Here is a 22,366-nt window from a genome sequence, read left to right on the forward strand (position 1 = left end):
GCTGATCCTGGCTGCGCGGAGCGAGCCGAGGAAGGCCACTGCGCTGCCCAGCCGCATAGGTCACTGGCTGCTGGACCCTTGTGCTTGGGAAATTAGGGAGGCGTTGGATCGAGAACAGACGCGGGAGATGGAGGCAAAGTTGCAGCGTGACTTTATTGAGTAGAGTACTCGATCCGGCTCCGTGGAGAAGAGCATCAATATCCGTCTCTACTTTCACTGAAACACACATTCAAAACCCATGCTTTGCAGCTCAGACGACGCGGCGGCAGAGCGTGATGCCGTCGGCGACGGGGAGCTGCACGGCCTCGACGCGCGTGTCGGCGGCGATCCTGGCGTTGAACGCCCTGATGGCCTCCCGGACCTCCCGGTCTTTCTCCGTGAGCGGCGCGTCGTCGGGCATCGCCACGGATCCGCCCCAGAGCGTGTTGTCGTAGGCGATCACGCCGCCGACGCGCACCAACCGCAGCAGCTGCTCGTGGTAGTTGCCGTAGTTCCCCTTGTCCGCGTCGACGAACGCGAAGTCGAAGGCGCCGGCGTTCCCCTCGTCGGCGAGGAGCGCGTCCAGGTGGCCCAGCGCGGGGCCCTCGCGGAAGTCGACCTTGTGCGCGACGCCGGCCTTCTCGATGACGGGGCGGCCGAGGTCGTAGTACTCGCGGCTGACGTCGATGGCCACGATCCTGCCGTCGTCGGGGATGGCGAGCGCCGCGGCGAGCACGGAGCCGCCGGTGAAGACGCCGACCTCGATGGTGTTCCGGGCGCCCATCACCTTGAGCAGCAGCGACAGCAGCTGCTCCTCTTCCGGCGGCGACAGCATGAACCCACTGTCAAAGCATCGCAACGCAAACTCCAATTTCAATCCCACCAAGATCCAAATTCCAAAGAGAGAGAAAGAGGATCGATCGTGCGCTCGGGCGGGGCCGTACTAGGCGTGCTGCTCGGTGATGTGGCGGAGCTCGCGCAGGTGCTCGTTCTCCCGCGGGTACACCATCGTGTTGAGCATGTACTGGAGCCCATCCATGGCGATTTCGCAACAGCATCAGGATCAGATCATCAGGCGTCCACGCGACATCGTATGAGGAAGATGCAGAAATCTCGACAGGTATGTAACTGAGAAACGGCAGCGGACGCACCTCGTAGAGGGCTTCGTTCTTGAGGAGCGTCTTGGTGCTATCGTTGGTGTGGATGTTCTTCACCTCGCCGTCCGCCGCCATGGCCGTGCTCCTCGCGCCCTGCGCTACCTGCGTGCCCTGCGTGTCAGGAGACAGGAGGCAGTGCTCTCTACACTCTACTAGCCTACTACTATATATCAACGCCACTAGGGAACTCTGTTCCAAATGGGTTCGGCGGCATCACCATCACACGCACAACAGCAGGTGGAGCCCAAGTGGTGGCTGATCCGCTCGCTGCTGAGTGCTCGCATGACATCGGCATTGGCGCATTGCTCCGTCGCCCCCCCTCCGTCCGAAGGGGCATGATGCGCCTTGTCGGACCTGGCAGCCTTTTGACGGTTGCGTTGGCGTGCGTGCTTCCCGGCTGGAGCTGGATAAGTTTTTTTTTTCTTATTTGGTTTTCCTACAAAAAGTGTCGTGAAAAAGTTTCCCCCCTCCACGTTCTACTCGAGCCTGTGCATCCGGTGGGCCAAAACATCGTCCTTATGGGCCTCCACTATACGGTGGGTCAAATTCAAGGTTCTCCCGAGAAAACGAGTCGCTAAATTCGCGCGGGCTTGGTGGTGTTGTTTCCGGTTGTCTCCAGCACATTACGTCCCGTGACTCTGAGGGTCAGTCACTCGGTCCCGTCCCCCTAAAAAAAAAAAAGGGTCATTCGGTCCCGTCAGTTGCAGCCGGAAAAAAAAGAACACCTGTGTTCTGTCAGTTCTGAGTTCTCAATTGGTGCATGGACATTGCGCAATGGATAGCAGCGTGGAGATAACTGTCCGGCAGTTGCCGTCTGCCAACGTGCCTGTTTGGCCTGTCAACGTAGGCAGCACTGTGGATTCCGATGGCAGCACGTTGGCCATGAACGCCGACAAGCTTAAACCCGGTTTGGTAGAGCTCCATTAGGAGCTGAACCTTTGACTGAAGTGATTCTAGTTTGGTAGAGCTACATTAGAAACTGATTCTTTAGTGATTCCGTAGCTGAAAGTGTTTTTTTGTTATTCTTTAGCATAAAATTTTAAAATTAGGATGGACAATCAATTTACAAAATTAGAAGAAATCATTTTTTCAGCTCCCAACCTCTTATTTCATTTTAGAGAATCTTAAAAAAAAATTGGGCGGCAAATACACCCTTAGTTCCGGCTAAAGGAGAGCACCTGAGAGCAGCATAGGCAAAGCGAGAGGTTCCAGATGCTAACCTTGCGCGCGCTGTGGATTCCAACGGCGCCTCGCGCCGGCGACTCAGGCCGCCAGCTGCTGCGGCGGCGCCGGCCGTCGAATGGCCGCCGCGTCGTCGCCGCCGCGCGCACCCAGCTGATCGGTGCCGGGCCGACCGCGGTGGTGCCGGCGGCCATGTACATGTTGCCCCGCGCCGGCGGCTGGCTGGTGTTGCGAATGGCGAGTTGGCGACTAGCTCCGGCGATGGCTTTCGGGCACGCACGCCGTGGGAGCTGGTTCGTTCTTATCTCCTTCTCTCGGTCACACCACCATCCTTTTAATTGGGCCGAATGAGCTCTGCCACAGTCTCCTTCATCCTCTCTGCTACGTCGTCGAGGCTCGTTAGATTTTACAAAGAAACTGTGGCCCGATAGGGAGGCCTCAGTCCCCACTCCCCACCACCAGCACGCCCACAAACGAGAAAACCGAGCCAGAGCTGAGTGAGCCCGCCAGCTTACGAGTTTTCCTTTTCCTTCTGTCCTTTTTCCGAATCTATCACTATTGGGTTTTTTCTTGATTTATTATGATTTTTTGTGGTTTTCTATTGGGCAAAGTTGAAGAATTATCGAGTGACTTTTTTGATATAAACCAATAGTGATAGATTCGGAAAGTAGCTGGGCTCTCCTTCACGTACTTCGTCAGGTACATGGGCCGCAGATGGACCACTAACCGCGGCCGTGTGGGTACGGCAGAGCCCACCTTGATGGGTCCATGTCCGAGGCGTTCAAGGGACTACTAACTAGGAATCCTGTTTAGTACCATACTGCCGCGCGGAGAAGAGTTTTAACAGAAGAAGGCAATAAAACTAAAGGGAAGCAAACAATGCAACTCATACCTTTCTCGGCCTTTTGGCTAAGATCAAGTGTAGTATCTGTTCTTATCAGTTTAATATCTGATATGTGAGGCACCGCCTCACAAATGATATTAAATTTATTTTTTATGGGGGAGGATCTTGATGATGGCTTGCCATTTGGGTCCTCAAGCGTCGCTCGAGCGTTGCACTACAGCTTGAGCTTGGCGCGCCCCAACCAAACCAATTCTCAAATATTTTGACCCAACCAATTATCTTGAGGGATTTTTATTTTTGTAATGATCTCAAGTTTAGCTTAACAGTACATGTTCCAATACCATGCATTGCTGGTCAAGGATAATGAAAGGTTAGGTTTGCCAAACCTACTGTACCCCCATCGCCCATGTGTGACTGTCAGATTCTGCTGGGAGATACAAATTCCTTCCAGACTCATGACACAAACGTATAGGAGGCTAGGAGCTCAACAAGATTCATGACTAGCCATATGCTCTCGCTTCATGATTGTTTTGCCTCCTCTGAAATCCTTTCATCAAGGCTGCAAGACCATCCGCCTACAAATACTGCAAATCGTCATCACTCATCAGAATCCCAGTCGCACAAGCATTGCGTTGTTGCCACGTCGACCAGTCATCTGAGCGTCCAGCAGCAACAATGGCCACCAGGGTTGTGCTCTTCACGCTCGCCGTCGTTCTGCTCCTCGCAGCCGGCGAGCTCCCCGTACCTGTCAGCGGCGAAGAGCCCGCGCGCCTGGATCCCACCTCGGAGCAGCAGCAGAGGAGCGAGGGCGGCATGCCTGGTGAGTAACTTGCCCCCCTTCTTCGATTTTCTCCTCCTACAAGCGCCTGGTTAAGCGTTGTTGATCAAGAACCGTATGCTTGCTAGTCCCGGTTGCAGGCGGCGCCTCCGCCGGCGACGTGGGAGAGGACAATAAGGCCTACATCGTCGGGCGGCCGCTGATCAAGGTTCCGCCGAGCAGCCCTTGCCGTGCCAAGGCCATCCGCTGCTGAGAGGACTTCTCCATCGTTGCTGAGCTACCTTGGTTCCAGCTTGCCACTCCCATCTCCCCGGGGAAAATTTGACCAGTAAATAAAAAATAGTGCGTGTGCAGATGTCGCCACCTTATTGGTGAACTTTTTATTTTTGGGACGATGTATCCTATGATGAACTTTGTAAACCATCTCTGAGCACTACGTACTCAGAGTCTTACAATCGAATCCGAAGCACCCCAAAACTTTAACAAACTACGTAGATCAACTGCTCTAGTGCTCAACCCAGTAAGACCTGTAACCTGTTGCGCACCCGTCACCGGCCAGACCTGCTGCGAGCCACGGCGGCCGCCGGCTGATCACTGCTCACCCTCTCGTAGTCCCGTCGCGCCGCCAGTCCGCAAAGTAGTTGGGCTTTGCAGGTATATGGGCCTCCTCTGGCCCACCAACGCCCCGTCGTGGTTGGTACGGCAGAGCCCACCTGTTTGTCCATGCCCGAGGCGGACAGGGTCTCAGGGATAGTACTAATCCTGTTTCATTTTGTACCATACTGCTGCTTGAGAAGAGTTTTATCACATTGGAGGCAATAAAACTACAGGGCACCATGTCCTTCAAGGGACAGTACTAACAACTAATCCTGTTTAGTACCATACTGCCGCGCGGAGAAGTGTTTTAACAGAAGAAGGCAATAAAACTAAAGGGAAGCAAACAATGCAACTCATACCTTTCTCGGCCTTTTTGACTAAGATCAAGTGTAGGATCTCTTCTTATCAGTTTAATTGTACTACAGTTTAGGCTTGGCGCACCCCAACAAAACCTATTCTCAAATATTTTTGCTTGACCAATTATATTTTTAAATATATTACGAGATTATTTATTTTAGTGAGGGAAGATCTGGATAATGACCTGTCATTAGGGTCCTCACGTGTTGCTTGCGCTTTGCACTACAGCTCGAGCTTGGCGCATCCTAACCAAATCTTTTCTGAAATACTTTTGCCCGTCCAATTATATTCATTAATATTCAATATGCTGTGATCGACTCGATTTTAGCTTACAAATTCATCCTCTTCTCTGATGCCAATCCATCCTCTCTCGTTGTCACGTAGTAAAACTTGTATTTCAGAGTAAGGAACTTATCATGTCGACTGAATAATGACACCTAAAGTTAGGTGCCAAACCTACTTTTACTGCACCCATCGCTCATGTGTGACTGTCAAGTTCTGCTGGGAGATACAAAGTCCTTCCAGATCCGTGATAACACGCGTATAGGAGCTCAACAAGGATCATCCGATGACTTAGCCATGTCCTTTTTGATTGTTTGACTCCTCTGAATCGTCTCATCAAGACAGTGAGAACCATCCACCTAGTGACGATCGAGCTTTTCTTTATCAGTGAACCTTTTTTTCCCCCTCTTTTATGATATACCCAGTGACGAGTGAGGGACTTGAGACTTGGTAAACATGGAAGTAATTCTCCTCCTCCATGATGCCTGGCAATTTGTAACTGATCAAATGAAGCATTCCAAACATTTGCGTGTCATCTTCTCCACATATCTGCTGCTGAACAAAACTCAAGTTCATTTGAACTGGACAGGAGAGCTGCCGATTATATTAAAAAGAAGATGACGAAACAACAAATGAAAAAAAAATAACATAAACATCAGCAGGTTGGATTGGATCATTAACAACACCACGCCATCGTACTCAACTAAACAACTCAACATCACAAACTCCAGTTCACTTCTCTCAACAAATCTACAGACTACAAAGCATATGCTTACAAGTAAACGAAAACTACTCAAACATCTCTGAACACTCCGTACTTACAGTTTTACAGTCTCATCCAAAAACCTAACGAACTAACAGCCACCAACTCTAGCTCGCTCACCGTCACCGGCTAGACCTGCTGCGCAGCCACGGCCGCCGGCGCCGGCTGATCGTTGCTCACTCTCCCGAACGCCGCCGCCCCGTCCTTCTCCCCGGCTTCCAACTCCAGCGCCTCCAGAATCTCATCGAGGACGCGGCCCCCGTCCTCGGACAGCTGCTCCATGGCCCGCTCGAACAGCGCCACCAGCTCCGGGTCGAACAGCGCGTGTTCCTGCTGCTGTTCACCGTGATTCTGATCTCCTCCATGCTCGGCGGGCACCTCCGGCGCCGTCCCGAACTTGGGCGTGACGTAGGAGCCCGGCGAGAAGGTCTGCCCGCCCTGGCGCAGCCAGTCCCGCAGGCTGCCGGACTTGGAGAAGTCGAACGCCGCCGGCACCTTCAGCTCGCCCAGCTGCCGCGCCCTCGCCCGCCTCCTCGCGCCGGCGGCCTCCGTCTCTTCTCCCTGCCCCGCGGGGTCTCCTTGCCTGGACGAGCCGCCGCTGCTCTCGGCGGCGTCGGCCGTCGCTGCCGCCGCGGCTCTTGGCTCCTCTAGCTCCGCGGCGCGCTCCGACGAGCCGCCCTGCGTCACCAGCGCGTCGAACTCCTCCACCGTGCGGAAGCTCCTCGCCCTCCCGGCAGCGGCGCCATCTGAGATGCACAGAGCCGGCGACCTGTCGCCATCCTTGCGATCGCTCTGCTCCACGGCGTTCTCCTCCTCCAGGCCGGCGAGCAGCTCCGACACATTGATCGTCTCGATCTTTGCAGCCGGCTCGGCCACTGCCGCCGCCGCCGCCGCCGGGCTCTGCTCGGGCTCCTTGGCCTTCCTGGCCGTCGAGTTGGACGCGCAGAGGAGGGCCAGGAACTGGTCGCCGTTGCTCTTGGAGCTAGACAGGATGATCTCCTCGATCACGTTGCTCCTCTGGAAGCTGTGGCCCAGGCTCCCCTTCTCCTGATAGCTCCCTGATTTCGCCAGGATCTTGGAAGAGACGCACCCCATCTCTTCCAGTCAGCTCTGTCTCTCCAAAAGAATCTGAAACATTGAACAGGGCTGTTCAAATCACGCTTCTACCGATACGTCTGTGTTTGTTATCCTACTGTTCTATATGATCACAAACTCTGCATCTTCTCGCTAAGGAGAAACTGAAATCATCTGAACAAGATCAAATAAAAACGAAGAAGAAATTCAGACGCTTACCTGATGATATGGCTGTCAGAGTTGAGAATCACGGCGCCTTCCTCCTCGGTTCTTGAACTGACACCGGGCAGTGTGCAATTTGTACTAGAAACAATTGATTAGCAGGAAGACTTAACACAACAACACATGCAGAGATCCAATCATGGGTGGCTAATGGTTAGAAAACTCGAGGTGGCAATGGGATGGAGAGTTGCAAACGGAAGAGGATCGTGGGCTCTGAGTCAACAACTGATTTTTTATGGAATCAAAGAATGGTGGCCTTCTTACCAGGTGCACCCACCAACCCATCCATGTTTGAACGCCTGGACATTGTTTAGCAGGCGCTGGGAGTAGCCTCGGCTTCTGATGGTTATTGCATCACTGCCATGCAAGTGTGTGGTTCCTGTAGATGTGATCGTATTTGCGTCCAACTTTGGAATTAAGACGGTCTACGGAGCTCACTGTCCGTTTATAAGAGATGGAACAGTCAATGGTCGTCGTTCTAGATTGGATCCTCCTCGATGTATCAGTTTTTGGGCCAAAATTGATGGATGACAGGCATGAGGAGACTTTTGCATGGAGTAAGCTTTAGGCTCCTTCGGAACAAATGAATTTTGGAGGAATCAAATCCAAAGAAATAACTTCTAGAACTGCCATTTAGACGACGGAATTGGTGCAAATGAATTCTCACAGGAGCCCAAAACTCGTTTACCTATGAACCTCGCCGAACACCTTGAGTAATTCTTAGTTTTCCACTCCATAGCATGATTCATGCAACTCCAGTTTCCTACGTTTAGAGAATCTTAGATTTCAAGATCCTAAGATTTGTTTACTGGAAGTACTTTTCAATGAAAGCTGGTTACTCAAGCGTGAAGAAATGTTTTCGTTAGGTGACCAGATCAGTCGCAATTCATCCAATCTACGGCAGTAGTTTCGGAGAAAAATTAGCTCAGCTGGATCTTTCAGGTTAAAATGGATCACAGATACCTCTCCATTTCAGTACCGGTGCATATAGGCTATTAAAATGTGTTTGAGAAGCTTAACGCTGTAAGCCAGTTCTAACCCATGACGTCGATAGATAGTGTCTATATTGTCACATAATCAAAATATCACTTTAAACATTACACTCTACAACCTATAATTTCTTAGTGTGGGTTCTTAATAAATTCATCATCTCTCCCCTCAACCAATCATATTTGTTGCTCATCAATTACGAAGACACCATTTTCTCCCAATCCAAAACTTGACAATGTTTTATGCATAGGTTCTCGTGTTGACACTGAGTCTTGCATGAGATGCAGTTTCTTACTCTTTCCATTCTCTCTCATTTAATATAGTGACACACAAGCTAAAAGTCCTAAGTGGCAATAGAATTAGTGCTATATTCTAATTGAAGGGTTGGGGCTGCCCTAACTAAACCATCCTAGTTGAAGGGTTGGGACCGCCTAACTAATTCTTCTGAATCAGTTACCCTAGGGGTAAGGGTATTCCGTATTCAATACAGGATGCAATGCGTGGTAATTCGTAATCTCTGCTACTATTTGACTGGATGGGATTACCATGTAAGCAGGGCTATCCGCCGTGTTTGACCGGGGAGACATCACTCAGCAGCTGAGCAGCGTCAGTGTCAAACTAATCTATAGTTCTGTCTGAGTGGCATTCTTGGGGTTTCTGCCTGAAGCGTGGGCGGTGTGCGTTTGCATTTGCCACCGAATCACCCGTGGGCCCCGCGAGAAGAAAAGCATGAAGCGCCGCGAGAGAGAGAACGGCCGAACGGGGAAGAAGGCTGGAAAAAGTCCGCCGCGTGGCGGGAGGCGCACTTGGACCTGTCTACGGGGCCCACATACTCATCCACCGTCCGTTATTGCTCCAACGGCCAAGGATCTCCCGAGGTTGTTGGAAAGCCGGATTCCTACGTGGGAACTTTTGATGCTGCTTTTATCGCCCACGAAACGAGTCAATTTTTGCGTGTAGCATTTTCAACGCTTCTACGAAATTTCACGCTGAAGTTTTACGGAACAAACACAGGTCGACCAAGTAAGTAGACTTACACATTCGAAATCGGAGTTTGTAATTCGAAAGAGATTTGTTCGACGACACCCGTGCATCGAACCATCACGAAAACTGCTACAGAGAGTTTGGGGAGATTTGCTCGTGCAGAAGCTGACAAATCCCGCGGCCCACGAAGCGCCGATCAGATTTCGAAAACGGGAGGCGATAAGCGCGTACGCAAGGATCGGAGAATGTTAAGTAAGGTTAATCATTGGTTTTAGGCTAATGAAGGATAGGGTAGCCACGTATGGACGAGTAGAAGCAGCCTCCGAGACAGCAGCAGCGCCATCGGCAGCCTCCTCAAATGGAGCGACCTCTTTTTCGCGCATTCCGATGCAGACGAGCTGTTCAAGGCGCTTCCTAATCCACCTTTGGTTTCCTAATCACAGCTCTCAAAGGTTCCAAATGCTTGTAGTGTAGTAGTAATTTTTTTAGCAAATAAATGTTTGTAGTGTAGTGTGCGTTACACACATTCTCTCTCTCTCTCTCACCCACACACATGGTCTCCTTTTCTTTTCTTTTGGGCGTGCTGGTATCCCCTTGGTAAGGCCCATTATCTATTCTTTTTCCGTGGACATTTTAGCCCATTCGGAGATCGATCAGGCCCAGCACGGCGGCGGGCGGCACTCGGTTGAAGCAGGCTTAAAGCCCATACGGATGCCGTCAGCGACGCGGCGCGGGGGTGGGGGGGCGGCGGGAGGGGGTGGGGGGGAGGGGGGCGGGGTGCGGCGAAAGTTGCGGAACCGGAGTGCATGGATTGAATTCGCGAACAGTGCCGATTGAATGATTTGATCCGTAGGAACACGTGAGCGCGCACAAGGCGGAGGAGTTCAAACTTCAAATCCGCCGCCGGCGCGTTGCAATCGCACCGCATCAACGGATCCTTGTACAGCTCGGCTCTTTATTTGCTGTGCACCTTTTCTACGGAACCGGTGGAGAGTGTGTGGAAGTGGATGCACGATGCAACTGTAGTAGCGAGCAACTCATCTGCAGCTGTAGAAGCATCCGTAAACGGCTAGTCGATTCCCTGTTGCAGCAGGGGCATAGGAGGCACGGAGCGGTGCTGCTGCTGCTGCTGCATACGGCTGCGGATACGACGCAGGAGGCAGGATTCAGACGCTCCCGCGCAGGGTCGCAGGGGAAGGCACAGGCACTCTCGCGCGCCACCGCACTACTCCTAGCTAGCAGACACCCGACGCGCCCCCCGCCCGCCGTCGGCCATCTGCCCTGGTTCCCATGGCCCCCGCAAGTCCTGGCGCCCCGTGCCGGAGCTCGCCTCCACCCGTCGTCCGCTCCGCTCCGCTCCCGTTTTCCCGTCCGTTCCCAGCTCCCACTTCCCAGCTGAGCGGCGACATTGATGCCCAGAAAAGCAGCCTCGGTTCTTGTTGTCCAGCGCCGCCCCGAACTGCTCCGGGCACCTGGAAAAAGGGTGTCCGTGCGCCGCCGTGCCCTGATCGATCCGGTTGGTTCGCACGTTGGCAGCTTGATCTCCCGTGAATCATGATGCCGAAAGTGACCCCCAGTTGGAACCGATCCGTCCTTCGACAGTTCGACTCCGAGTGGAGTGATTGGACTGGCAAAGGTGTGTGGCTGTGGCTGTGTGGCCTCTGCTGCTGCTTTTGGTTTGCCCTGCTTTGTGGTGGGAGGAACAGTCCTGGTTCTGGATTAGGAGCTGCCGGCTGCGTCTGGCTCGGCGACCTAGCTCCTAGTTTAGGAGCAGGGACACAGGGTATATCTCACACACCATCACCTGTGATGGATGGCGTGCCGTGATGGACTGATGTGACCTTACATGGAACGCAAGCTGCAATTGCAAAGCTTCCCTGCATGTGGGACGGGAGTGGGACACATGCAGGTCGAGCTATACACTTTTTTATTTTATTTTTATCGCATTTATTTCAACAGAGATTTCTATGATTTTGTTATTGCAAAGAAAGATGAAAGAAGAGCAAGATATTTCTGTTGTGCCCGACTGACCGATCGAGCTGAATAATGCAAACTAGCACTACAGATCACCGGCTACCTCACTCACCCAGTGCCTATACTCTCTTGGACTGACCAAATTATTGGCTCGTATGCTAGATTCCCGTAAGCATCTGCGATCGGATGGCAAGCATGGCAACGTACACATGGTGTGCTCCCACGTCCCACGCTGTCCTGCCTCCATTATCAAATACAGGAGCAAGGAACGATGTCAACCACAAGGTACAACTAGTGCCCCCTTTCAAAGAAGAAGGATAAACGCGTCGTGTGATTGCGGAGCTGCAGGTTCAGATCCCTACCACTTCGCTATCACGAAGAAGTATACGTGGCCACGTGTTGGCTTAGGCGTGTTTGCGTGTTTGATACGAGATGCTAAACTTTAGCAGGATCACATCGGATGTTCGGGTGCTAATTAAGAAGACTAAAAATGAGCTAATTCAAAACTAATTGCGTAGATGGAGTCTAATTCGTGAGACGAATCTATTAAAGCTAATTAATCCATCATTAGCAAACGGTTACTGTAGCACCACATTGTCAAATCATGGACTAGTTAGGCTTAATAGATTTGTCTCGTGAATTAGACTCTACCTGTGCAATTCGTTTTGTAATTAGACTATATTTAATACTCCTAATTAGTATACAAACATCAAATATGACAGGTGCTAAAGTTTTGCGGGGTATCCAAACACCCCATAGTTATTTGGGTTGTTTGTGTTGCATTTAGATGAGAGAGAATGAGAGACCGCATATGCATAAAGGACAAAAATAATGAGATCGCACGTGTCCATGCAAATCCGAAACTAAAAAAGTCATAAATCCTAAACCGAGTATCCAAATTAAATTTTGATTTCACCATTGCGTTTGTTATAACAAGATCTTCAAAACAAGACCACACTCGACTGTATTTGAAAAATATTTTAAAACGCACTTTTTTAAAATACAGGAAAATTAATTTTTGACCACTACGAACACATGCTTCGACACCAGAAACAAAAGATTAAATATGATGAACAAATAATAATGTACTGCGAACAAAAGGTTGAACGTTATGAACAAATAAGTCGATATTGCCGAACAACTTATTCTACAAAACGAACAAATTACTCTTGAAGAAGAACAAATATGTACAGAAGACGAACAATACTCTTGAAAAATGAACAAATTATTCTTTGAAGGCGAACAAATTATCTCTTGAGGATGAACAAAATATGTGCATGTGACGAACAAGTTAGTACGTAAAATTAATAAGTCGGTTTGCATCACCAACTAATTGATCAAGCAGTATTATTATGGGACAATAGAATAAAATGCAGGTTTGTTAACTCCTAATTATATACAAAAATAATGATGGATGATATAAATTAAAAATGTAAATTATAATTCATGGGGAAAATATCCAAAATTATTTTAAAAAATAAAAGTAATAAAAAAATAAATAATGGATATTCATAAATGAATAGAAAAAATGCATACGTTTTCCAAAATAAAATGAAAAAAAGGAAAACAGTCTATTGGCGCTGGAAATCGGCCGATGGACTCTCAGCGTCGGACACACGACTCGGGAGAATCTGCTTAACTCCTGTTCGGGCTATTGCCCTGGTGCGGTTCGCGCGGCGTGACAGTCAATCTGACTTGTTGATTGACAAGGGAAGAAAAGTGTTAAATTCTAGGAGTTTCGATCGGCTAGAGTTCCAATCTATCTTGAATAGCGTATCAGCGAATCGGCTGATTTACTGTAGATATGACGGCTATAAAACAGCCGATGATCACGTAGCGATTGCAAAGAAATTACTAGAGCAAGTTGAATAACGCTACAAATGCAACACTTGAGACAGATCTAATCGGCTATATGGTGATAAACAAGAATAACAGTGACGAAGCCGACAGTTCAAATCTCAAGCTGGATAACTGGTGATAAAACTAGAATAATAAATAAAACCTATAATTCTAGTAAATATCGATAATTGGTGAATAAATCTAAATGAAACGACAGTGATGCGCTCGAAGTTAAAGCTTAGATATTACTCGATAAACGGAACTTACAAATCGGCCGGAGATCGTGTCGATGCAGCCCTGCCAACCTGTACGAACTCGTGAAAAGAAAAGGTTTTTGGCGAAGTCGCCGACTTGAAAGTAAAGTGCGAGGAATAAGTAGATTTGTTGTATTGATTGATGTGTTGTCTACAAATCTCTAGAGGCGGCTATTTATAGCTTGTTACAACTAATTTCCTAACCGACTAGGATCTACCTCTAATTTTAAACGATAACAAATATTTACAAACACAACTCGTATCAGAGTTGGTTATCATACTCCCACGGGCCAATCTTTTTCTTCAACTATCTTCTCCTCTAGCCCAGCTTAAGCCCATATTGGCCCAGCCGCTCCAGCTTTCCAATCGGCCGACCTTCATCAACTCCGTTCGCCAATCGGCCGAAACACTGTAGCGCCAATCGGCCGATTCCCAACTGTAGCTTTTAGCCTGCCGTGTCGGCCAATCTTTTCCCCCTTTGACGCCGATTCAAAACACGTGTCAAAATCTGGCGTCAACACAGTCCTATCTATCTTATAAGTAAGGAATATAAATGAATCTAGAAATAAATAATACAGATTAGAAAGAAAATGAGAAGTAACGGAAAAGAAATAGAAAAATTCAAAAAGGAAAAAACACAATGTTCTAAGCTAAAAAAATTAACAAGATAAAATAATACCAAACGCCGACGAAAAAGAAGAAAAAAAAGGTGGGAGCATCGAAAGCAGGAAGCAGACAGGAACGTTGCAAAAGAAAGCGAATCAGCATAGCGTGGCTACATAGGCTAATATTAGCGAGAAAAAGAAAATGTGTGCGACAGGTATGCAACTCTCGGTGCGTGCGGCGGAAGGCATGTCTTCAGGTGACAAATAATTTTTTTTAACGCGTATGTGATGTATAGTCGCGACGGGGCAGACCCTACCACTTTTAAACGTAGCATAACTGTTTGTATCTAAACAAGAAACTAGAAATATATGACTGGCTTTAAAAGTACTTCCCTTGATTTTAAAATATACGTCGTTTTGGATTTTTAATACATAGAAGTCTACGTACATATCAAAATCTACGTATCTAAAAAAGTTAAAATGACGTACATTTTGAAATGTAGGGAGTTAGTGCCGGTTGCCCCTTCATTCAAAATTACACTGCGTGTTTTTATCCTTACAAAAGTCTTATTTTCCTAATAGTTATGGCCAATACTTAAAAACATAATTCTCAATGTATTTTTTGAATAAACGATATCATGTCCTTTTGTTGCCCCCACAATTTGAATTTAAAACTCAACTTATTCATGGAGGAAAAAAAATACAAATCTTATAAGGGATATATTAGAGCAATTGAAATGGTTTGAAGGAGAAAATTGAGCCCATAATCTTGTTCAGGAGGTCAAGCTGAGAGAGTGGACTGCTCATAGCAGCAAAACATTTTTTCCCAACAAATTATGCATTGTATTCTTTTCTCAAAAGAAAATATGTTCCATATTCTTGAATGGGAGAAGTGGCATGTGTTCATGTTCAATATACTCCCCTTCAATCATAAATAAATCATGCTTTGGGGATTTTGCAGTCAGTCATTACACATGTTAATTACAAAATATTTTTTGTGTGTTGAATTTGGATATTCAAAAAAAGATCCGAGTAGATTTTTACCAATAAGTAATTGCGTAATAGTATATTTTTGTATCATGTTATAAATATATTGCAATAGAAATTAGTGTTGAGAGCTATGTTTGGAAGACCGTTGACAATATCCAAAATATCACTTACTCCTTCATTATGCGGGGTTCGGGCAGTATATCATGAAAAGTACACTGAACAAGGCTTAAATAGTTTTCCAAAATGAGTAGAGTTCTGACATGTCCAATCAGCAAATGTTGAAATTAATGTTTCCGTTAAGAGTCAAGCAGTATTTACTTCTCCAATAAACACACGGCCTTTTGCCTTTTTCTTTGAAACATTTCCACAAAAGCTTTTCACGGTACGTGCAGCTGTTTCGATTTACTAGCGTTCGAGCAGGAAGTACTAACAGTAATTTTCAAATTGCTTTATTAGGGGCGCGTTTGGCGCAGCTTCTCCGGGCTCCGGCTCCTCCCGACGGATCTCTGTAGCGGTACTGCGATACCGTTCACCTAAGTCCTTTCTCTCTCTCTCCCTCTCTCACAGCCGTCGGAGGAGCCCTTGTGGCTCCACCGGGCTCCGGCTCATCTGGCCCACTGCGCAGCTACAATGGCTAGAGCCGGAGCACTAGGAGTCTGGCCATACTGGCCCTAGATTTGATGGTTAATTTATAACGTGAGACGTACAGAAACGTGCCCCCCATCCTTGATTTGTATCTACTCCTTGTTTCTTCAGTGTTCTTATTGGAGGTACCATTTTGTACCGGAAACAATTTAGTATGATAAGTTAATAATCATGCTGTATTTTTTTGAGTGGGCTTGAATGCAATAATTGCTTTTATTATTGGCCTATTGAAGTGACTGTATATGTCCATGTTCTGCACTGTGCAGAGTTTTGGACACATACTATCAGAAATGAAAACATTTTCATTTAAGGGGAGAATTGCAAGAATAAAATGCTATAGGTCATCTGCGAAGAAATAAAATATAGGCATTCTCCAAGAGGGATGTTTGAGTATTGTACAGTGAAACGTGTGTAAAATTAGATACGAACCTATCCATTGATTTAAAGCCAATTCAACACTTGAACTAATTTATTACATGGAGTTTTCCATAAAACTATGTAAATATAAACGGCGATGATCGACAAGAGAGCTATGCATATTGTATTTCTTGAAGTGTAAAGTACCTCTCTATTTCAAATTGTTGGTCGTTTTAACTTTATCAATGCTTTAATTACTCCCTGAAAATGCGCGACAGAGAAAAAAAGTTTGCTAACCAATCCTGCCATGTGTTCCACACAAGCTTTTGTCTCGAGTTTGAGCCATGAAGCCCTCATTTTCTTTGTTTACTCGAGGAAAACCCCAAACTGCCCCCCTCTCTCTCATCCCCATTTGGTCAACATGTGAGTCATCCTCACTCAGGAAAGGCCACGAGAGAATCAAATCATCAATGTCTCCACCAAGTCGCCAGTCCCTGCCACGTCTGCTGTGCAACACGTGCTAGAGAGAGAGAGAATCAGTCCGTGTTTGAGAGAGAGACGGTCCTGTTTCATGAGAGAGAGAGAGAGAGACGGTCCTGTTTCAGCGCTTGCCGCGACGGTACACCGGCATTGGATTTGAATGCAAGCGCAGAGGCCAGAGAGCAGCGTGTAGCGCAGGGCTCAGTTGGACGGGTCTACCACCCCCATCTCCCCAGGGTGCACGAATTTCTAGGCAAAACAAAGGTGAGGCCATGCTCTGCCCCTGCCCCTGCCCCTCTCACCAGCATTATTACTGCTCCTGCCTCCTGGTAGTATCTCGTGTCCTCTTCCGGTCTACCCCCTCCCTGCAAGATCTCCTCTCGCCGTCGCCTGGTGTTTGCCCTAGAAAGAGCAGCTCGGTGTCCCCATGGCAGTTTAGGGTTTTACCCAACGGCATGGCAATGCATTACTGCAGATTTGCATCAGTAGTTTAGTACTGCTCCATTGGCTAAGCTTAGGGCGCCGTAAAGTAAAACAGTGGGGAGGCACCACACCACCCCTGTCCCAGAGCACATAAAACAAGGGCTTAACCGGTCAGATGACGGCCATTATTCAATGTCCCCCACCCCGCGCTAATCTATGCCCAGCCCCCACCTTTCCAAGCACTGTTCCAGATGAGAATCACAACCGCATCAAGATTCGAAACACGGAGGGCAGAAGCTCGCTCGGCGTGTTGGGGGAATCGGCCACGGGTGACGGGTACGTGGGACCGTGGTCACAACGGATGTTCGGATGTTAATTAGAAGGACTAAATATAAATTAATTATAAAACTAATTGCACAGGTGGAGTCTAATTCGCGAGACGAATCTATTAAGGCTAATTAATCCATCATTAGCAATGGTTACTGTAGCACCACATTGTCAAATCATGAACTAATTAGGCTTAATAGATTCGTCTCGCGAGTTAGACTCTATCTGTGCAGTTAGTTTTGTAATTAGACTATATTTAATACTCCTAATTAGTATCCAAACATCTGATATGACAGGTGCTAAAGTTTAGCACGGTGTTCCCAAACACCCACTTACCAAGGCCCCTCCGGACGTGGATAGAAGGGACTCTCCCCCCCCTCTCTCTCCACCCGGAAGTCCCAGACAACAGGCAAGGGCGCATACTGAGGAAGGTACGCGCAGGATGCCGGAGGTCTCTCGAGAGGGCCAAAGGCCCTCCGTCCCGGAAACGATTGGCGAGATGGATAGGACCCCACAATCAGGTTCCGCAAGGCCCGCAGGTTTGGTGTGGCCAGGCATGCGTCAGCTGTAAGAACGGGTTTGTTGAATCAACCCCACCTCCAGTACGGAAGGTCCCTTGCAAGACCGCCGCATTCGTCCTAAGTACGGAAACCCTCCGTACCATGCAGAACGAAGGTATAAGACTAGAGTGCCCCTGAAAGGGGTGCCACGAGTGGGAGGGACCGTCCGTCCCGGGAGTAGAAGAGTCTTCTACCCGAAAAGGTTCGGTTTTCCAAGGATATGGGCGAGCCCTGAGCTCGTCTAAGACACAACATTTTAGATACTCAGTCCCTAAAATTTTTTCGGATAAGTGTTGTATCCTAGAGCCACCCTCTACTGTTTGGACATTTTGTAACCACCAACACCGCGCTTGCGGTGAAAGTTTGATCTGCAAACAGGTTTGATCTTCAGAATTGGACGGACAGGATGGTTCTTCCTGGGGCGTGAGGCCGGCCAGCTTTGGCATTGCTGCATTTGGGCTCTACTGTTGGTGGGTGGATTTTGGCCTTTCCCTGCTTGCCTCCGCCCACTGGGAATGGTGCTGGTCTTCTCGCAGTGGTGTGTGACACTAGCCAGTAGCCCTAGCAGGAGTACGGTAGCTTCACATTTCCTTGCACCTTTTGATGCCACATATGGTTTCCAATATTTTTTCTGATATATTTTAAGGAGCTGGCTGGTGGTCATCTCAAGAGAGAAGAGATCCTTGAACTGAAGCTGTACTTTGCTTTACATGAATGGGCCTCCACCCTTCATTTGCTCCTAGGACAGGGGAGGGTCACAGTCGCCCGCAGGAGGATAGTTATACCCATCCCATTCAATGGCTTGAGTGGGAAAGGCAGCGTGCCCGTTTTTAAATCCAAATCCAGCTCCAGGCTCTTCATGCCATCTCTGTTCTTGAAGCATCAGGGAAAGCACCACCGGCTCTGATGTGGAGGGATTGGATTCTTGAAGGCTGCATTTGTCTCGGTAAGTTCCCCCCCCTTTGACCTGTTTCTTGAAGGTTCAGATTCCATGGCGCATTTGTTGATTTGTGAGTCAGGAGCAGTATCTGTAGATTGCTGCAGGTTATTTGCTATACTCATTTGTGCTTGCTTTCTGAATGGGATGCGGTATATTCTTCAGTTTTCTTGATTGGTGTTTTTTTTGTGGGTTCTAATATAACTCTGTTATTTTCTTCCCCTTTTGCTCAATCTTTGATAGGGAAATGAGGTGCGCCAGATTGTGCGGCTCTTTCCAGCAAGCTTCCGTAACTTTGTGATTTGGTAGCCATGGAGGACGAGCAAAAAGCTGCGAGCTTCCTTGATGTGCCCAAGGATATTCCCATTGCCACCAAGTCCCTCACCATCCGGACCAGCGCCGCCGGATGCGGCAGCGGCTCCGACCGGTCCTGCCCCATCTCGCCGGCCATCTCCATCACGCCGCACCTCTACTCGCCGTCGCCGCCGTCGTCCGCGTTCGTGTCCGCGCTGCAGTCCCCGTACATCTCGCCTCGAGTTCTCGAGCCGCCGCCGCCGCCGGAGCCCCAGCCGCGCCCAGAAGCCAAGGCCGCCGGCGCAAGTGTCGCCACCACCGCGGCGCCGTCACCGGCGTCATGCTCCAACGGGTCCCACTCGGAGGATATCGACGCGCCCAGCGGGCCCAGCGCGCCCCACACGCCGCCGTCGGAGCGATACGACTCCAGCGGCATCGACGCGGCCAAGATTAACGACGGCGGCGGCGGGCCCCTTCCGCCGCGCGTGTCGTTCTCCTTCCCCGTGCCCCGGGTGTCCTTCACCAGGGGCTCCGTGGCATCGCCGTCCTCCAACGCCAAGCTCCGGAGCTGCGACGTGTACATTGGCTACCACGGCAACGGCGGCCTCGGCAGGTTCTGCAAGTGGCTCAAGTCAGAGCTTGAGCTGCAGGGCATTGCCTCTTTCGTTGCTGACCGCGCAAAGTATTCGGACTCGCAGAGCCATGAGATTGCTGACCGGATTATTTGCTCGGTCGCATTCGGTATTGTGGTGGTCACCATGTCAAGTTTCCTCAATCCATTTAGCCTCGAGGAGATCAGATTTTTTGCTCAGAAGAAGAACCTGGTGCCCATATTGTTTGACACTGAGCCAACAGAGATTGCTGGACTTTTTGATGGTAAATTGGAGGATAAGGAGGGGAAAGAAGCATTTGAAGGACTGATGCGGTGCCATGAATTCAAACTTGAGGCGAATGAGAGCAATTCAAGAAGCTGTGTGTCAAGGACAGTTACTTTGCTACGATCCAAGCTTGGCCGGAAGAATATAGCTGAGAAGGAGAATGAAGCATCTGAAGGCCTGCCTTTTCCACGCAACCGGCATTTTGTGGGGAGGGAGAAGGAGCTGAGCGAAATCGAAGGCATGCTCTTTGGGTCGACTGTGGATATCCAAGAGGTGGATTGCCCAAGGGCTTCCAGTACAAATGAGAGATCAAGTGGTGTATCTGATGGATTTGCTGATGAGGATAGTGATACTGCGAGGAAATCTAATGCCAGGTTCATCAGTTTGGAGATGCGCAAGTGCAAGGAACCAACATTGGAGGCTTGGATTGACCCAGTGATTGAGTTGTCATCAGGTAAAAGCAGAAGCCTCCAGAAGCAAAGATCAAAGCACAGGAGGTCAAGGTTTCGGTGCAACAGCAAGGGCTACAACAGTGCTAATGTAATCTGCATCAATGGTTCTTCAGGCATCGGCAAGACTGAACTGGCATTGGAGTTTGCTTACAGGTACTCACAGCGGTACAAGATGGTACTGTGGATTGGAGGTGAAGCTCGGTATTTGAGGCAGAACATTCTCAATTTATCCATGAATTTGGGATTGGATATCAGTGCTGAGGCTGAGAAGGATAGGGGTAGGATTAGGAGCTTTGAGGAGCAAGAATTTGATGCGTTCCAGCGAGTGAAGCGGGAGCTTTTCCGTGATGTGCCCTATTTGCTTGTAATCGACAACCTTGAGAGTGAGAGGGATTGGTGGGAAGGCAAGGATCTCCATGACTTCATCCCAAGGAACACTGGAGCAACGCATGTGATTGTGACCACACGTTTGCCACGCGTGATGAACCTTGAGCCAATGCAGCTACCACAACTCTCGTACATCGACGCAATGGCCTTGATACAGGGGAAGAGGAAGAAAGACTACCCGCCTGAGGAAACAGAAGTTCTTAGGAAGTTTGATGAACGTTTAGGAAGGCTGAGCTTTGGTCTGTGGGTTGTGGGTTCACTTCTCTCTGAGCTTATGATTGCTCCCTCCACTCTATTTGAGGCTGTTGAGAGAATATCGCTGAGCGAGAACTTGTTTCCCATTGGTGCCAATGATGATGGTTTCTGCCGTAATAATTCTTTCTTGATAAAGGTCTTGGTCTTCTGTTTTGCATTGATGGACCGAGCGAAAGGAGGAAGCCTTACCTCAAGGATGGTCATTGCCGGTTCTTGGTTAGCTCCTGCTCCTGTATCATCCACACTATTAGCTGCAACAGCGAGCAAGCTACCAATGAAAGGCAGTGGTATGCACCTGTTTGGTGAATCCCTCAAGACTGCATTTCTATGTGGCACACATTGCTTCCTAGCTCCAAATGGGCGGAAGGCTGAGGTGGAGTCGGCGCTCTTACTTGTTAATCTTGGGTTGGCAAGAAAGGCAAATCGACATCCTGGTTGCTGGATCCAATTCCATCCGATCACACAGCTCTTTGGCAAGATCAGGGGAGGTTTGGTGCCTACAACTGCAGCAGTGAATGGAGTGATGAGAGCTGGAAATCCCTCAGTATACTCTGACCACCTTTGGGCTAGTGCGTTCCTTGTGTTTGGTTTCAAGTCCGAGCCACCTGCTGTTCAGCTCAAAGCAGTTGACATGGTCCTCTTCATAAAGAAGACAGCGCTGCCCCTGGCGATAGACTCCTTCATGTCTTTCTCGCGGTGCGGCTCAGCTCTAGAGCTGCTCAAGGTGTGCACCAATGTCCTCGAGGAGGTGGAGAAGTCCTATGCATCGCGGATGCAGGACTGGAACCGTGGATCGCTGTGCTGGAGGAAGAAGCTGCAGCCAAACCATCGAGTTGACGAGTTTGTCTGGCAGGAGGTGACGCTGCTCAAGGCGACACTGCTGGAGACGAGGGCAAAGCTGCTGCTCCGCGGGGGGCTGTTCGACACTGGTGAGGAGCTGTGCAGGACCTGCATCAGCATCCGGACCGTCATGCTCGGCCATGGCCATGCCCAGACGCTAGCTGCCCAGGAGACGCTGGCGAAGCTGGTCAGATACAGGAGTAAGATATGAGTGATGTCCAAGACCCTTGTAATCTCGTTTCGATGTGACATTCCTCTGCTGTATTATAAAGGGTTCAGAAGTTTTCACGCCCCAGTATTTCTGAATCTGTACACCAGCTACAGTTTTGTTAGCGATCATCAGTATAATAGCCAAGTTCCATGATGCGATGTGTAACTTATTTTAGCTCAGGTGCCATATGGAAGTGGAGGTGTTATGTACAGTACAGTCCATTTGCTATTTGGTAGAACTTATTTTTCATCTTACCATTGAGCTCCCCAGATGAAACTTTCAGAAATGAAGACGGCCTTCTTTTTATCATCTTGAGTACACTTTTGGTGAACAAAAAGCTCCATCGTACCATAGAGTTGCTGGAAAGTGAATACTTTCGCTTAAAGAACTTGCATTCATGGGCAGATCTGTCCGTTAAGCAGCGCAAAATCTCTCGCTTCTTTCTGCAT

General features: G+C 48.9%; 2 protein-coding genes, 1 non-coding gene and 1 pseudogene across 3 annotated transcripts; 3 read left to right on the top strand and 1 right to left on the bottom strand.

The window, feature by feature from the left end:
* Positions 1 to 250: 250 nt before the first annotated feature.
* Positions 251 to 7,493, bottom strand: LOC117861339 (uncharacterized). The gene is made up of 5 exons (XM_034744876.2): positions 7,233 to 7,493; positions 6,130 to 7,067; positions 1,131 to 1,221; positions 924 to 1,003; positions 251 to 821 (listed from the first exon to the last, which is right to left on the bottom strand). Exons 2-5 carry the CDS (start codon positions 7,032 to 7,034, stop codon positions 251 to 253), a joined length of 1,647 nt encoding a protein of 548 aa, XP_034600767.1. The 5' UTR covers positions 7,035 to 7,067; positions 7,233 to 7,493.
* LOC117862292 (U2 spliceosomal RNA) lies at positions 3,207 to 3,403 on the top strand. The gene has a single exon (XR_004641947.1). It is a non-coding gene; the product is annotated as a U2 spliceosomal RNA (small nuclear RNA).
* Positions 4,893 to 5,143, top strand: LOC117862303 (U2 spliceosomal RNA; annotated as a pseudogene).
* A 10,662-nt stretch (positions 7,494 to 18,155) lies between the features above and the next one.
* LOC117861135 (uncharacterized) lies at positions 18,156 to 22,226 on the top strand. The gene is made up of 2 exons (XM_034744634.2): positions 18,156 to 18,609; positions 18,844 to 22,226. Exon 2 carries the CDS (start codon positions 18,912 to 18,914, stop codon positions 21,915 to 21,917), a length of 3,006 nt encoding a protein of 1,001 aa, XP_034600525.1. The 5' UTR covers positions 18,156 to 18,609; positions 18,844 to 18,911; the 3' UTR covers positions 21,918 to 22,226.
* Positions 22,227 to 22,366: the final 140 nt, after the last annotated feature.

This window comes from Setaria viridis, chromosome 6 (assembly GCF_005286985.2).
Source record: "Setaria viridis chromosome 6, Setaria_viridis_v4.0, whole genome shotgun sequence".
Lineage (NCBI taxonomy): Eukaryota > Viridiplantae > Streptophyta > Magnoliopsida > Poales > Poaceae > Setaria > Setaria viridis.